The following is a 16,447-nucleotide window of genomic DNA, read 5'->3' as shown; positions in this document are numbered from 1 at the left end:
GGCCCCTTGGCCGCTGCCCCAGGCGCTGGAGTGGCTCTGGTCGCGGCAGAGCGATGCCCCAGAGGGGCAGAGCATCGCCCCCTGGTGGGCAGAGCATCGTCCCCTGGTGGGCGTGCCGGGTGGATCCCGGTCGGGCGCATGCGGGAGTCTGTCTGACTGTTTCTCCCCGTTTCCAGCTTCAGAAAAATACAAAAACAAACAAACAAACAAAAAACAAAAACAAAAAACCCTGGGCTTGCCTGGTCAAGGCACATACTGGAGTTGATGCTTTCTGCTCCTCCCCCCTTCTCTCTCTCTCTCTCTCTCTCCCCCCTCTCTATAATGAATAAATAAAATCTAAAAAAAAAATCAGCTTTGCCACTTGCTTTTTTTGTGCCTGTTTCCATATATATATATATATACACTAGAAAGCCCGGCAGTCATATGAAATGACTGCTGTTCTAGATATTATAAATTGTAATTAAAATGATTTGTGCAAAGGTGTCTGCTAATTCAAACTGAATTACCCAGGGCAGGTGGCGAGGATGCCCCTTTGCTTACTGCCCCACGGGGTTTCCCCCTTCTACTTGCTTAATTGCTTAAAGTAGAGTGCAATGAAGGAAACCACTGGCAGTACATTTCTTAAGAGCCACCGCTAGCTCAATAAATAAAGATGATTTAAATAATAAAATGTTAATTCACATGTCAAAGATCTCTTTGTACACAACATTTCTTATGTAGATCTTTCCATCATTTTTAAGCTCGCCTTGCAGAGGACCATCAATTATTTTTAATTTTATGTCTGTTCTTTCACGAACTCTTGAACAGGCAACATGAAGTTGACCATGTCCAAATGCAGGCTCAGGTAAAAAAAATGCCAACACGCTTAAGCGTTTGGCCCTGAGACTTATTGATGGTCATAGCAAAGGCAAGTTTTACAGGAAATTGTCTACGTCTCAATTGAAACAGCAACCCTGTTTGAGATGGAGCCAAATCAATTTTTGGAATGACATGTATTTCACCTTTAGAGGAGCCAAAGACTTAGCTATTATGACATTATTTTTCAATTGGAGAACCTCTAGTCTTGTACCATTGCAAAGACCCCTTCTGGTGTTAAGATTTCTTAACAGCATAATAATTGCTCCAATCTTTAACCTCAATTTGTGAGGTGGCATGCCAGAAGGCGGGACTATTTGAATGCTGTGGCAACTTCACCACATTGGCTAGTACAGTTACGCAAGCAACCAATAAGCTATCGACAACAAACAGACACTTAAGCCACATATAATAAAGATATCATAAGGTCATTGTGAAAATAAAAATAATCCATGTGAAGTGCTCAGAATACCTGGTTTATGGCAGCACTCAGATATTTGATAGTTACTGGCAGCAACAGTTGAAAATGGAATGGCTGCTAAAATCCTTGTACTTGTGAACAAGAGAGCTGATGTTCAAAATTAAATAACTGTCACTGCATTTGGGTGACATATCTTAGTAAGTGGAACTTGTGGATTATGCATCTTATGATACATCTGTACTGCATGCTATCCAAACTTCACTTAATTTGGCTCCAAATTTAATTACATGCATGTTTCTATTCCACGCATGAACATGGTCTCAAAAAATCTAACACAAACCAAGAGTTTCAAACCCCAAAGGGGTCAGTTCTGCTTCTCCAACTGTCTGGACTTATTTTCTAAAATAGCTTTTTCAAGTTAAATATTCCCCAGAAACCTAAAGGACAGAATGGAGATGACGAATTAGACGACCTGCAGTTATGTCTTGGCTTTATTACAAATTCAACCAGCTGCCTTTCAGACAGTCAAATTTCGAGAAGCTTGTTCTCTCAAACATAAAATAGGATGAACTATTTGATTCCTTATTTCCAAGATAGTGTAAGAAGCACACACAACTCACATACCTGAGGGAAGAGTTTAATATTAAACCAGACATTGGTATCCGGTGCTACCCTTCTCATATCATGATAAATCTTAAAAAGCCTACTTTATTTCCTTTCTCTTCCTATCTGCTTTCTCCTCCTTATTCCCAAAGATAGTTCTTAATCAGATGAACTTTAAGTATGAATGAAATTAGAGTATAAAAAAAGGTACCGGCCCTGGCCGGTTGGCTCAGTGGTAGAGCTTCAGCCTGGCGTGCAGGAGTCCTGGGTGTTCGATTCCCGGCCAGGGCACACAGGAGAAGCGCCCATCTGCTTCTCCACCCCTCCCCCTCTCCTTCCTCTCTGTCTCTCTCTTCCCCTCCTGCAGCCGAGGCTCCATTGGAGCAAAGATGGCCCGGGCGCTGAGGATGGCTCTGTGGTCTCTGCCTCAGGTGCTAGAATGGCTCTGGAGGCAACAGAGTGACGCCCCAGAGGGGCAGAGCATCGCCCCTTGGTGAGCGTGCCAGGTGGATCCCGGTCGGGCGCATGCGGGAGTCTGTCTGACTGCCTCCCTGTTTCCAGCTTCGGAAAAATGAAAAAAAACAACAACAAAAAAACCCCAAACCCCAGCACCATTATACAGTAAAGTACTGATAAGTGCATGTAATACTTTTATGTGTCAACCTAACTGGGCCATTGTGTGCCCAGATATTTGGTTAAAAATTATTCTGGGTGCTTCTGTGAGGTTGTTTCTGGATGAGATTAACACTTAAATCAGTAAGCTGAATAAAGTAGATTGCCTTCTGCAATGTGGGTGGGTCTCATCCAATCAGTTGAAGGCCTAAATAGACTAAAAGTATCAGCTTCTTCTACCCTGCCAGCCTTCGGACTTTAATTGGGACATCAGGTCTACAGATTTTGGACTTGTCAGCCTCATAATCCCATAAACCAATTCCTTATAGTACACACACACACACACACACACACACACACACACACACACTATAACTAATAATATAGTATGTGTTACATATACACATATATATCTTATTAGTTGTTTCCCTGGAGAACCCTAATACAGAGCAATACTACTATTATATTGAAACTGCCGATAAAATTTGAGAGAATTCAGATTATGCTTGAGAGCCAAAAAGAAGGTGGAAGGTTTTTTCTAATAACAATGAGTCATATGTAGTTATATTTCAAGTCTCTGGGATTTATGGCTGAATTGAAAATACAGGTATAGTTCTTTAGAACACACATTATTTCCTAGTGGTTTACTACCTAACCCAACTTGAAGTTTTGAGGATTATTTGGCTTTAATAAATGAGTCACTTATACAACTGAGGACTCTTCCTGTCCATAGTGAACCAAGAAAGGTGGAGGGGAGATGGGCACTGAGCTTGTTTCCTTGGGCAAGCTGGTCACTGGATTTTATAGAATACCATGGAGATTTTTACATTTCCTTTTAAAACACTTAAAAAAATTTTTAAACATTTTTAAAAATTAAACTTACTAAAATTGGTTAATAAAATTATATGTGCCCTGGCCGGTTGGCTCAGTGGTAGAGCATCGGCCTGGCGTGCGGAAGTCCCGGGTTCAATTCCCAGCAGGGCACACAGGAGAAGCGCCCATTTGCTTCTCCACCCGCCCCCCTCCTTCCTCTCTGTCTCTCTCTTCCCCTCCCGCAGCCAAGGCTCCATTGGAGCAAAAGATGGCCCGGGCGCTGGGGATGGCTCCTTGGCCTCTGCCCCAGGCGCTAGAGTGGCTCTGGTCTCAGCAGAGCGACGCCCTGGAGGGGCAGAGCATCGCCCCCTGGTGGGCAGAGCATCGCCCCTGGTGGGCGTGCCGGGTGGATCCCGGTCAGGCGCATGCGGGAGTCTGTCTGACTGTCTCTCCCTGTTTCCAGCTTCAGAAAAAGAAAAAAAAAATTATATGTTTTAGGTATACTATTTTATAATATATCATCTGTATTTACATCTTCTAACCATGGCCTTAGAGCATGTCAAAAGCAGGCCACTGCCTCCAGAAGGACAATGAAGGGCAGGAAAGCCTCATGTAAGATGGGACACTGTCCTGTGGACAGAAGAGACAGACCACATAAAGAAAAGAGTTAAATCTGGAAATAATAGGTAAAAATGAGGAACCCAAACATACTTTGGTAACAAAGAAAGCAAACCATCCCTTAGTACTCAGTGGCCTTCCTTGACCTGTGGTCTCCTTTTCCCTGCTCGTTTGGTCACTGAGCTATGCTGCCCAGAGTAGAAGGAAGCCATGGCAGTCACAGTCCCACAGCTCTGTTCTCAGCCCTTCCGTGTGTTTCTTAGAACATTCTGCAGGGAGTGCTTAGATGTTCTTTTGGGCTACAGCAGCTGAGTGGTAAGAGAGCTATCTTGTCTCAAATATGGAAAGTTCTCTAGAGAAGGGCTACAACAGTTTCCATGTTCCAAACAATTTTACCCAGGAAGTGGCATCCAAATGATAGTTTTATTAGTTTTTATAAATAAATAATCTATTTATTTTTAATGTTTTGAATCATGTAAATATTTTCTTCTTCCTTAATTGTTTTCCTTTTTTTTAATGGATAATGACATAGAGACAAATTAGTTTTAGTTCAATTTTTTTTTTTTTTAGCGAGAGACATACAGGAAGGGAGAAAAACCTATAGTCGTGGCACTTTAGTTGTTCACTGATTGCCTTGACTGGGGGCTCCAACCAAGCCAATAACCCCTTGCTCAAGCCAGTGACCTTGGGCCCAAGCCAACAACCTTGGGCTCAAGACAGAGACCATGGGGTCAGGTCTATGACCACATGCTCAAGCCAGTGACCCTGATCACATGTTCAAGCTGGTGAACCCACACTCAAACTGGCAACCTCAGGGTTTTGAACCTCATTTCTCAGCATCCCAGGTCAACACTCTATCCACTGAGCAACCACATGGTCAGGCAAGTTTACCTTCATTTTTAAAGAAGGCATTTAAAAATTAAAGAGTCCACTTCCACAATAATCCTGAAGAATCAGCAGAGAATAACATTTTAAGAAACTCACATTAGCCCTGGCTGGTTGGCTCAGTGGTAGAGTGGCCTGGTGTGCAGGAGTCCCGGGTTCGATTCCCGGCCAGGGCACACAGGAGAAGCGCCCATTTGCTTCTCCACCCCTCCGCCGCGCTTTCCTCTCTGTCTCTCTCTTCCCCTCCCACAGCCAAGGCTCCATTGGAGCAAAGTTGGCCCAGGCGCTGAGGATGGCTCTGTGGCCTCTGCCTCAGGCACTAGAATGGCTCTGGTTGCAACAGAGCGATGCCCCAGATGGGCAGAGCATCGCCCCCTGGTGGGCGTGCCGGGTGGATCCTGGTCGTGCGCATGCGGGAATCTGTCTGACTGCCTCCCCGTTTCCAACTTCAGAAAAATACAAAAAAAAAAAAAAAAAAAAAAGAAACATTAAAGGCCAATAACTACCATGAATACAAGACTTATTTCCCATTTATTTATGATATTGCAGGGGTTCAAACCAGTGCAGTTTTCTTTTCATATAAAGGGAATTTTTTAATCCACTATTATTTTCAGAATCATTGTAATAATAACCCTACCTGAACAGGGTAATACAAAAGAGAACTTCCAGATCTCAAAAGGTTGTGCAAAAGATATAACTGTCATTAAAAACAAACAAAGAGACAAACTACTGAAGGCTTGGCTCTCATTCTCTTTCTGATATTTAGCCTCTAATCTCTCCCTCAGGACAGTGGTTTTTAGAGTCTGGTGTGCATCAGAATCAGCTACAGAAGGCCAAGATCATGAACAGCAAAGGGTCTCTGCATCTTTACTAAGTTCTCCAGCAAAGGTTTTCTAACCAGGCCGATCAGAATCACCTGGGAAACTTTGAAGAATAACAAATTCCCAGGCTTCACCCCTGGAAATTTCATTCAGTAAGTTTGATGTTGGGACCCAAAATCTTAAAACATTCAAAAATTTTTTAGTAAATATCCCATAAAGATTTGACCAGTCAGACTTGGGAACCAATGACTTAGGACACTTATTTAGATAAGTCTCTTAAAGAACTCTAGGCCTCTGAGTTCACTGAGAATATTCATAACTTGGGTAGGTTATAAATCACCATCTTGTGAGAACTAAACAAATTAAACTGTCTAGAAGTGATTGATACTAAAAACTCTATCTGCTTTAGCACTTAAATTAGCTAATGATTTTCTATATGATTCAGTAGGTTTGACCTTTTTTATTCAAAAGGCACTAACTGGGCCACATGAGCCAGCAGCAAGTAAGAGCCAAGTTGTAGGAGATGCAGAAACGCGCAAAGGTCCCGGATGTCTCTTCTTAGTGATGATGGCCCTCCTTACTGGCCAGACAGCAGGAGACAGTTCCAAAGTACTTAATAAAATGGCTGAGTGGGCAACCAAAGGGAAGGGATTAGAACTGAGAAGGAAAAACAGCTGAAACTACTAGCAGCAGCCCCAACTGGAAGAGTGCTTGGTTTGTAGGTTGATGTAGTCCCCTTGGGTGGACAAAGACATATCTTCTCTGGAATTGCTCATCATCTTTTCAATGAGGACTCTAAAAAACAAATAAAAAATAAGCCTGAAAAGCTAGACAGAGGAAAGGGAGAAACAGCAGACTTTGTCTTAACACCAGATGGCATTTAGTAAAGTCACAAAGTTTGTCCCTAGTTATCGCGGAACAGAGACAGCATCCCCGACCTCAGAAGCCGGCATTCCAGCAGCCACTGGAATGTCTTATTTGCTCTTATTTATGTCTGTTCTTATTTTCTCAGAAACAAGAAAAGAAGGTCCAATGGGCTTCAGTGGAAGATGGGTACATCTGTGTGTGCATGAGCTACTCACCTCATGGCCTCATTAATATTTTTGTTCTCCTTGACGGATGTTTCTGTCCAACCTGTGAAACCATTCTCCTTACTGAACCGGTCAACCTGATCTCGACTCACTGCCCAAGGAGACAGATCACACTGGCAAAGAGAGTAAATAAAAGGCAACACCATAAACTTCCTGGGATTAGGAACACAGTTCAGATACCTGTGGATTTAAAACCTTTCCCCTAATGGCCTAACTAAGAACAGCAGCATCTAAAATCTATATTCAACATTCTTCCCAAAGAAAGTCTCAGCATCTCTTGAGAAGAGGTAGAGACTATTTTGCCCACTTGAGAGGGCAAAGTGGACACCCATAATTGGACAGCATGTTAGACAGCTTGCTCTTCCACCACAGATGGAGGCCAGGGGCCATTTTCCTAGATTGACCATGTACCTTATTGGCCAAGAGCAGGCAGGGCACAGGCTCTCCATTGGGCAGTGTGAGCTTGCTGTCCAGGTCCTGTTTCCATCTCTGGCAGTTGCTGAAGGTAGTGGCATTGGTAACATCAAACATAATAACACAGGCGGAGGCATCCCGATAGTATAATCGTGTCATAGATGTGAAGCGCTCCTGCCCTGGGAGGAGAGGACAGTTCTCTAGAAGGCGATCCTAAGAACCAGTCACAGAACCCATGTGGGAGAGAAGGCAGTGTGCCAGATCAGATCACTTCTAGACAGTTTGAATCCAGATTCTGTACCTAGATTGTCCAAGTCCAAATCCCTGCTCTGTTATTTACTATCTGTGTGACTTTGGACAAGTCAAGCTTTCAATGGCTAATTATTTCCCCTTTGTAAAGTGAGGATAGAAATAGCTTCATCATAGGGTTGTTGTGAGATTAATGAGGGTAAGCTATTATTATTTGCTCTATTTTCTGTGTATCTTGTTTCTTACCATGGTCAGCTAAAAACCTAAAGGAAAGCACCCTACCCCTGATCTGGGAGCATCTACCTAAGGCCTAGACACCACCTTGTCAGCCCTTCCACCCACACAGAGACTTCTTTACATTTATTCAGGGCAAAACATCTGCAGAAAACATTTACAAAAGTTCTATGTCTGTTCAGCTCACACATCCTCAGAGCAGCTCCCTCATTCCAACTTCAGGAAAAAGCTTCTCGTTTTACTGCCCCGCTTACTCCCTGGGAGCTGGTTGGTTTAACCAAAAAGTCTCCCTTTGTTCCTATTCAGTCTTCCCAGCTTACCTGCGATATCCCACAGCTGGAGCCTCACCATCTCCGAGTCAGACCACTGGAGAACCTTCAGAGCGAAATCCACTGAAAATATATGTATAATATAGTTGAATAAAATTTACCTTTAAACAATCCACCAAAAACCTCAGATCAAATATGCAGTTACAATACTAGGGATACACAACTCCTATTTATTTATTATTCATTAAATTTTTTTTTCCCTTACTGATTTGATACTTTTTTTTTTTTTTTTACAGAGACAGAGAGAGAGTCAGAGAGAGGGATAAACAGGGACAGACAGACAGGAACGAAGAGAGATGAGAAGCATCAATCATTAGTTTTTCGTTGCGCATTGTGACACCTCAGTTGTTCATTGGTTGCTTTCTCCTATGTGCCTTGACCGCGGGCCTTCAGCAGACCGAGTAACCCCTTGCTTGAGCCAGCAACCTTGGGTCCAAGCTGGTGAGCTTTTGCTCAAACCAGATGAGCCCGCGCTCAAGCTGATGACCTCGAGGTCTCGAACCTGGGTCCTCTGCATCCCAGTCCGACGCTCTGTCCACTGCACCACCGCCCGGTCAGGCTATTCATTTAATTTTTAAGTCCTCAATTAGCTGAGATGAGCCCACACTTGTACATTAAGTATGGGACAGCTCATTCATACTCTGAGAAGGGAGTCTTTAGCTTTGACTCTCTTGTCAAACCAATTTATTTGCTACTACTTGTCTCCAAGGCTAGAGACAGGAGGGTGGGGGTAATTATAAAAGCAACTCCTAATCTCAGGTTAAACAGTTTCTTGGAGATTTAGGGGGTTTTCTCAGGGAAGGGATGATGGGGTAGAAGTGGGAAATGAAGTAACTGTGGTGGCTTTTGCCTCTTCCACATTCAATTTCAGTCTTGGTTTCTAACCTAATTGTATTATGATAAAAACATACCCTTGGGGGAATTCTACATCCTCCATGAGGCTGTAGGAATTATCCTGGGCAGGAATAGGATAAAGTGAAAAGCTCCCAGAGCAGGGGTCCCCAACTTTTTACACAGGGGGCCAGTTCACTGTCCCTCAGACTGGAGGAAGGCCGGACTATAAAAAAAACTATGAACAACTCCCTATGCACACTGCACATATCTTATTTTAAAGTAAAAAAACAAAACGGGAATAAATACAATATTTAAAATAAAGAACAAGTAAATTTAAATCAACAAACTGACCAGTATTTCAATGGCAATTATGCTCCTCTCACTGACCACCAATGAAAGAGGTGCCCCTTCCGGAAGTGCGGTGGGGGCGGATACATGGCCTCAGGGGGCTGCATGCGGCCTGTGGGCTGTAGTTTGGGGACCCCTGTCCCAGAGGATTCCCAGAAAGAAGACACTGCACAGATGATACTTAAGAGCTGAGCTGTAATCCACTGCGACATATGCAGATGCTGACAGCCCACGAGCTAGGGCTCCATGAGTATGCCAGGGGAGGAACTTTTTGATGAGAAAAATAGGATAATTTTTGAAGTCTGGAAATATATTTTTTCCACAACTGTGACAGAAATGAAAGTTAAGGAAAATTTAGAATAAACACTGATAAAAAAAAATTAGCCAGTCACTTATATTCTTTTTGTTTGTGACAGAGACAGAGAGAGGGACAGACAGGAAAGGAGAGAGACGAGAAGCATCAATTCTTTATTGCAGCACCTCAGCCATTCATTGATTGCTCTCTCATACCGTACCCTGACAGGAGTGGGGGGACTACAGCAGACTGAGTGACCCCTTGCTCAAGCTGGTGAGCCCGCGCTCAAGCCAGTGACCTCAGGGTCTCAAACCTGGCCCCTCCGCATCCCAGTCTGATGCTCTATTCATTGTGCCACCGCCTGGTCAGGCTAGCCGATCATTTATATTCTTTACTAAAAGAAAACTAAAGCAATTGCTAAAAATTAATTAATGGGACACTTTTAAACCAAATCCATGAAATAAGGACCCTTATTATTTAGGATGAGGGAGCAGAGGGGTTAGAAAACAATCTTTGAAACTTAAAACTTTTAATTTTTCTGGATGTTCTTAAGGAGGATGTTTTAATTGCAATGTAAATGCTTAACTTTTTAAAATTCCATAATAAATATTAGCACACATTTTCAAAATTTACACTGGTGCAAGTTTTTTTTCCTTTGAAATAAGTTTTGCCTGACCTGTGGTGGTGCAGTGGATAAAGTGTCAACCTGGAAATGCTGAGGTTGCCGGTTCAAAACTCTGGGCTTGCCTGGTCAAGGCACATATTGGAGTTGATGCTTTCTGCTCCTCCCCCCTTCTCCCCCCCCCTCTCTCTCACTCTCTCTCTCTTTCCCCCCTCTCTATAATGAATAAATAAAATCTTTAAAAAAAAAAAAAAAGAAATAAGTTTTGCCTAACCTGTGGTGGTGCAGTGGATAAAGTGTCAATCTGGAACGCTGAAGTCACTGGTTCAAAACCCTGGGCTTGCTTGGTCAAGGCACACACAGGAAGTACCTACTATGAGTTGATACTTCCTGTTTCTCCCGCCTTTCTCTCTTTCTCCCCTCCCCTAAAAATCAATCAATCAATAAAAAAATTTTTTTAAAAAATTCATTTTAGAGAGGGGAAAGAAAGAGAGAATGAAGGAGGGAAGGAGCAGGAAGCATCAACTCCAATATGTGCCTTGACCAGGTAAGCCCAGGGCTTCGAACCCAAGACCTCAGCATTCCAGATTGACGCTCTATCCACAGTGCCACCACAGGCCAGGATTTTCTAAACTTTTTTTAATGAAGATAAATAATTCTACCCCTTCACCAGCTCTGCCCAGTTAAGCATCTTCTAATTAACAAAAAGGCATTTCTACTTCTGAAAAAAAAGTCCAAAGACCACACCTGGAAAGAAATGAATTAACTCTTAAAAGTGTTCCCTTCTTTTTTCCCTAACCTAGTTTAAGAGAAAAGGGGATAGAAAGATAGGTCAAAGAAATGGTATATTTCACATTCCCGAAGAATTCCTAGGTTGCCTTTATTTAAGCTATCAAATGGACAACAAACACACAGCTCATCAAGCCCTGATAAGCATCTGGCTGTGTGGCCTACTGCTCTCTCACGCGGGCACCCGCAGACAAAGCTAGGCCAGGTTCAATGCCTTCTGCTCCTTCAATAGCTGCCTGGAACTCCCGTGAGAAGCAGGACAGCAGTCCCAGCTGGCACCTCACCAGGCCCTACACTGGGGCTCAGCTGCCCCTGCTGGTCTCAGAGAATTGCCCAGGACCGCTGATGGCTGCATGCAGGAAGACACCCGGTTCGGCGTTTCCTCGCAGAACGCAGCAGTGCACCCTTTCTCCTCCTCCCTTTCCCCTGTCTCATCTTCACATCTTCCCCTTCTCTCTTTCTAGGCAGCCAGCTCAGGCTAGGAAAACCTAACTAGAGGCAAGCAAATCAAACACCTAGCAATTATTCCCTCTAGGATCCCGGACACTCACTTCCTGTCTCCAGGAAGGACCCAACGACACTAAACCCCCGGCTTCCAGCCCACAGGAGTCCACAGCTCGAGTGCGTGGCCCGGGCCCCTTGTCCACCCCTCCCCGCCGCGACGTCTCACCTCCCACCGTGGACTTGTAGTGTTTGCTGAAGATGTCCTGGGAATATCTTTGCACCAGGGACGTCTTGCCCACGGCGGCGTCCCCCACCACCAGCACTTTGAACAGGTGATCGCGGCTGCCCATGGCTAGCCGGGGTGGACGCTTTATGGAGGCGGGATGGGGAAGAGGGGAGGCGCCGGTTTTAACCCCTTTGACTCCCGACCCCCTTCAAACTGAAGTTTGACATTCCGTCCACCGCCCGTTCGGGCTGCTCTGAAGAGAAAGCAAAAAGGGAAACTTTGCACTCAACCTTTACGCGCTTCCTCTCCGCGTGGCCGCAGCCTGGGTGGGGCGCAGGGCGCCAGGGGGAGATCCGAACCCCCGGCTGCTCGCACCTTCTCCCCCTCCCGGCTCGGCTGCCGAGAAACAGAATGGGGTTTGGCGGACGGTGCCTCACTCGGCGGGACTTCCCCGGAGCGGATCCAGCGAGCGACTAAACCCGGTCAGCTCATTTAACGGCTTGGGCCAGAAGATGGGGGCCCTCCCGCCACTGAACCAACCATACTTCGAGGAAGCAGTCGCTCACACCTTTACTCCCCGTATCCAGTAGGCGCGGTTCTTCTCGCCTACTCGGCACACGTCACGTGCAGGGTTGCGTGGAGAACTACATTTCCCAGCTTGCTACGCAGTGAAGAGAACGAGTGGACTGCGGAGACTCTCCCGCGAGGACTCCTGGGAAGTGTAGTTTAAGCAGTACTTGGGTTTTTAAAACTTACAAAGTTTCAAGGCTTTTGAAGTCCTTCAACCTTTGTAAATCTTATTTTAAAATAATTTTAGAATAGAAAAGATTCTTAAGAAGGATTTGTTCGACATCTCACCTGCCTAAGTCTGTCCCCAGATAAGTTTCTCATTATCTTTAAAGGATTTATGGAACAAAGATTAAAAGTGAGTCCATAAATTATTCCACTAATAAAAGCTCAAGCCTTATCCCTCATGCTCCAAGTGAAGTCTGTTTGCTATTCCTATACAAACCCAGGATTGTGTGAACATGATAAAAGACAACTCTTACATTTCCCCCATGGTCCCAATATCTTATCAGTCAAATTCAGAGACACTTTGTGTGTGTGTGTGTGACAGTGACAAAGACAGAGAGAGGGACAGACAGACAGGAAGAGAGAGAGATGAGATGCATCAATTCTTCGTTTTGGCACCTTAGTTCATTGACTGCTTTCTCATATGTGCCTTCATTGGAGGCGGGGGGAACTACAGCAGAGCAAATGATCCCTTGCTCAAGCCTGCAACCTTGGGCTTCAAGCCAGCTACCATGGGGTCATGTCTATGATCCCACGCTCAAACCAATGACCTCAGGGTTCAAACTTGGGTCCTTTGCATCCCAGTCCAACGCTCTATCCGCTGCACAACTGCCTAGTCAGGCAAGTTCAGAGACACTTGATTAAGAGATTGACCCTTACAAAAACTCATGCTGTTGCCTGACCAGGTGGTGACGCAGTGGATAGAGCGTCGGACTGGGATGCAGAGGACCCTGGCTCGAGACCCTGAGGTCGCCAACTTGAGTGTGGGCTCATCTGGTTTGAGCAAAGCTCACCAGCTTGGACCCAAGGCCCTTGGCTCGAGCAAGGGGTTACTCGGTCTGCTGAAGGCCCATGGCCAAGGCACATATGAGAAAGCAATCAATGAATAACTGAGGTGTCGTAATGTGCAGCAAAAAACTAATGATTGATGCTTTTCATCTGTCTGTCCCTTGTCTATCCCTCTCTCTGCTCTCTCTGTCTCTGTAAAAAAACAAACAACCCCCCCCCAAACCTCATGCTGTTAATGTTAGTTACAAACATCTAATAACTAGCCACAGCAGTAAAGATAGACAGAAAACAAGAGACAGTTGGCCATTCTCACTTCCATAATCCCTAGACTAGCCACACTACTCATATATTAACTGGTAGCTAATTGAAGTACACTGGGAGTTCTTCTCCATTTGTTGCTCATGAATAATAATTAAACTGTAGTTTTGCCAATAATTTAAAATTTTCATCCTGTAACTTTTTTAAAAAAGATTTTATTTATTGATTTTACTGGGGTGAGAAGGTGGAATGAAAAATTTCAACTCACACTTGGTTCACTTTAGTTGTTCACCCATTTCTTGTTATATGTGCCTTGACCCTGCAAGCCAGGGTTGTTTTTTTTTTTTTTTTTTGTATTTTTCCGAAGCTGGAAACGGGGAGGCAGTCAGACAGACTCCCGCATGCACCCGACCGGGATCCACCCGGCACGCCCACCAGGGGGTGATGCTCTGCCCCTCCGGGACGTCGCTCTGTCGCGACCAGAGCCACTCTAGCGCCTGGGGCAGAGGCCAAGGAGCCATCCCCAGCGCCCAGGCCATCTTTTGCTCCAATGGAGCCTTGGCTGCGGGAGGGGAAGAGAGAGACAGAGAGGAAGGAGAGGGGGAGGGGTGGAGAAGCAGATGGGTGCTTCTCCTGTGTGCCCTGGCCGGGAATTGAACCCGGGACTTCCGCACACCAGGCCGATGCTCTACCACTGAGCCAACTGGCCAGGGCAAGCCCAGGGTTTTGAACCCACAGCTTCAGTGTTTCAGGTCGATGCTCTATCCACTGTACCACCACAGGCCAGGCATCCCGTAACTTTTTTTGACTTGCCTGTCCTCTAGGTAAGAGTTAAAGGGATAATGAGCTTCATGGCAAGCAAAAGAAGCCCCATTTCCTACGGTTTTCTCAGGAATAGCAGAGAAAGCCACAGGGCCATGGAGAACAGCCCTGCCCAGGTTTTCTGACAGAGAAACTACCACCTTCGTTCTGTGAGGAAGGAACATCAGCATGGTTCACAACTTATTTAGCCCAAAATGTTTGTTACCCAGGTAGTGGAGGTCAGGCTGGGCTACTCATATTCCAGGATGTCACAGGCTTCCTTCCAATGGACTTTTCTTTTCTTTTCTTTTTTTTTTCTTTTGTATTTTTCCAAAGTTGGAAACGGGGAGGCAGCCAGACAGACTCCTGCCTGCGCCGGACTGGGATCCACCCGGCATGCCCACCAGGGGGCGATGCTCTGCCCATCTGGGGCATTGCTCTGTTGCAACCAGAGCCATTCCAGAGCCTGAGGCAGAGGCCACAGAGCCATCCTCAGCGCCCGGGCCATCTTTGCTCCAATGGAGCCTTGGCTGTGGGAGGGGAAGAGAGAGACAGAGAGGAAGGAGAGGGGGAGGGGTAGAGAAGCAGATGGGCGCCTCTCCTGTGTGCCCTGGCCGGGAATCGAACCCGGGACTCCTGCACGCCAGGCCGACGCTCCACCACTGAGCAAACCGGCCAGGGCCAATGGACTTTTCTTAATTCCCATTGATTTGATGTAATTGACCACTCCTTGAAATTTGTTTCTCATGTGGCTTGACACTGTTCTTTCTTGTTTGCCCTCTATTTTTCTGATGATTACCCTTTTTTCCTTCATAGTTTCTTCCTACCTCATCACCCCTAAGTGAGTATTTCCTTAGGCTCGCTTTTTGATCCCTCAGCTGATGTTCTTTTTTTTTTTTTTTTGTATTTTTCTGAAGCTGAAAACGGGGAGGCAGTCAGACAGACTCCCGCATGCGCCCAAATGGGATCCACCCGGCACGCCCACCAGGGGGCGATGCTCTGCCCATCTGGGGCGCTGCTCTGCTGCGACCAGAGCCATTCTGGCGCCTGAGGCAGAGGCCATAGAGCTATCCCCAGCGCCCGGGTAAACTTTGCTCCAATGGAGCCTTGGCTGCGGGAGGAGAAGAGAGAGACAGAGAGGAAGGAGAGGGGGAGGGGTGGAGAAGCAGATGGGCGCTTCTCCTGTGTGCCCTGGCCGGGAATCGAATCTGGGACTCCTGCACGCCAGGCCAACGCTCTACCACTGAGTCAACCGGCCAGGGCCAGCTGATGTCCTTTAAACTAGTAAATTGTCATTGGCCTCAAATATCTCTCTGAGTCTTAACATTATACCTTCACTGCCAATCAATTATGTTTAACTGCCATAAAGGTACATCTACTTGGAAGTCCTGCTACAACCTCCCTCTCACTATATTACCACAAAAACAGTTCCTTTTCTCAGCTTCCCTGTTTCTGTCACGGGGCTCATTATTTCTTCCCTCCACTCAGGCTTCAGTCCTCAAGCACTTTTTTAAAAGTTTATTTTATTGTAGGAGGAGCACTTAACCTGGGATCAACGCTCTTAACAAATTTTAAAGTGTGCAACACAATACAGAAAAATACAATTTTTAACGTGTTCAATATATGGACAATGTTGTGTATCAGATCTCTAGACTTTATTCATTTGCTTAACTGAAACTTATGCCCCTTGATTGGTAGCTCCCCATTTCACCCTTCCCCAGCTCTTAATAACCACTGTTCCACTCTTTGATTCTATAAATTCAACTATTTTAGATTCCTCATCTAAAGAGAATCATGCCCAGGCCCTGGCCGGTTGGCTCAGCGGTAGAGCGTCGGCCTGGCGTGCGGGGGACCCGGGTTCGATTCCTGGGCCAGGGCACATAGGAGAAGCGCCCATTTGCTTCTCCACCCCCACCCCCACCCCCTCCTTCCTCTCTGTCTCTCTCTTCCCCTCCCACAGCCAAGGCTCTGTTGGAGCAAAGATGGCCCGGGCGATGGGGATGGCTCCTTGGCCTCTGCCCCAGGCGCTGGAGTGGCTCTGGTCGCGACGCCCCGGAGGGGCAGAGCATCGCCCCCTGGTGGGCGTGCCGGGTGGATCCCAGTCGGGCGCATGCGGGAGTCTGTCTGACTGTCTCTCCCCGTTTCCAGCTTCGGAAATTTAAAAAAAAAAAAAAAAAAAAAAAGAATCATGCCCTACTTGTCCTTCTGTGACTTTTTGTGTAGCATGATGTCCTTAATGTTTAGCCATGTTGTTGCTTATTGCATAATTTTTATTTCTTTTTAAAGGCTGAATAATATTCTGAA

At 45.7% G+C, this 16,447-nt stretch overlaps 1 protein-coding gene and 1 non-coding gene across 5 annotated transcripts; both read right to left on the bottom strand.

The window, feature by feature from the left end:
• Window positions 1-5,319: 5,319 nt before the first annotated feature.
• RAB29 (RAB29, member RAS oncogene family) lies at window positions 5,320-12,306 on the bottom strand. 4 transcript variants are annotated; one of them, XM_066361922.1, is made up of 6 exons: window positions 11,794-12,306; window positions 11,504-11,645; window positions 7,937-8,008; window positions 7,131-7,312; window positions 6,711-6,832; window positions 5,320-6,423 (listed from the first exon to the last, which is right to left on the bottom strand). In XM_066361922.1, the coding sequence occupies exons 2-6, from the start codon at window positions 11,625-11,627 to the stop codon at window positions 6,312-6,314; spliced, it is 612 nt and encodes a 203-aa protein (XP_066218019.1). In that variant the 5' UTR covers window positions 11,628-11,645; window positions 11,794-12,306; the 3' UTR covers window positions 5,320-6,311. The 4 variants fall into 4 exon arrangements, with proteins under 4 accessions (XP_066218019.1, XP_066218018.1, XP_066218020.1 ...); XM_066361921.1 differs by having other exon boundaries at window positions 11,504-11,756; window positions 11,879-12,301; XM_066361923.1 differs by having other exon boundaries at window positions 11,504-11,756; window positions 12,072-12,087.
• A 1,674-nt stretch (window positions 12,307-13,980) lies between these two features.
• Window positions 13,981-14,056, bottom strand: TRNAT-GGU (transfer RNA threonine (anticodon GGU)). The gene has a single exon. It is a non-coding gene; the product is annotated as a tRNA-Thr (tRNA).
• Window positions 14,057-16,447: the final 2,391 nt, after the last annotated feature.

The sequence above is a fragment of the Saccopteryx leptura genome, chromosome 2 (genome assembly GCF_036850995.1).
Source record: "Saccopteryx leptura isolate mSacLep1 chromosome 2, mSacLep1_pri_phased_curated, whole genome shotgun sequence".
In the NCBI taxonomy this organism is placed as follows: Eukaryota; Metazoa; Chordata; class Mammalia; order Chiroptera; family Emballonuridae; genus Saccopteryx; species Saccopteryx leptura.
The sequence above is the reverse complement of the archived record's forward strand: the minus strand, read 5'-3'. Positions and strand labels throughout refer to the sequence as shown.

Coding starts and splice junctions, on each gene's coding strand:
- RAB29 (XM_066361922.1), bottom strand. CDS start 11,627: ATGGGCAGCCGCGATCACCTGTTCAAAGTGCTGGTGGTGGGGGACGCC. Junction 8,009..11,503: donor CTACAAGTCCACGGTGGGAG/GTGAGACGTCGC, acceptor ATATATTTTCAG/TGGATTTCGCTCTGAAGGTT. Junction 6,424..6,710: donor AATATTAATGAGGCCATGAG/GTGAGTAGCTCA, acceptor TTTGTTTTTTAG/AGTCCTCATTGAAAAGATGA.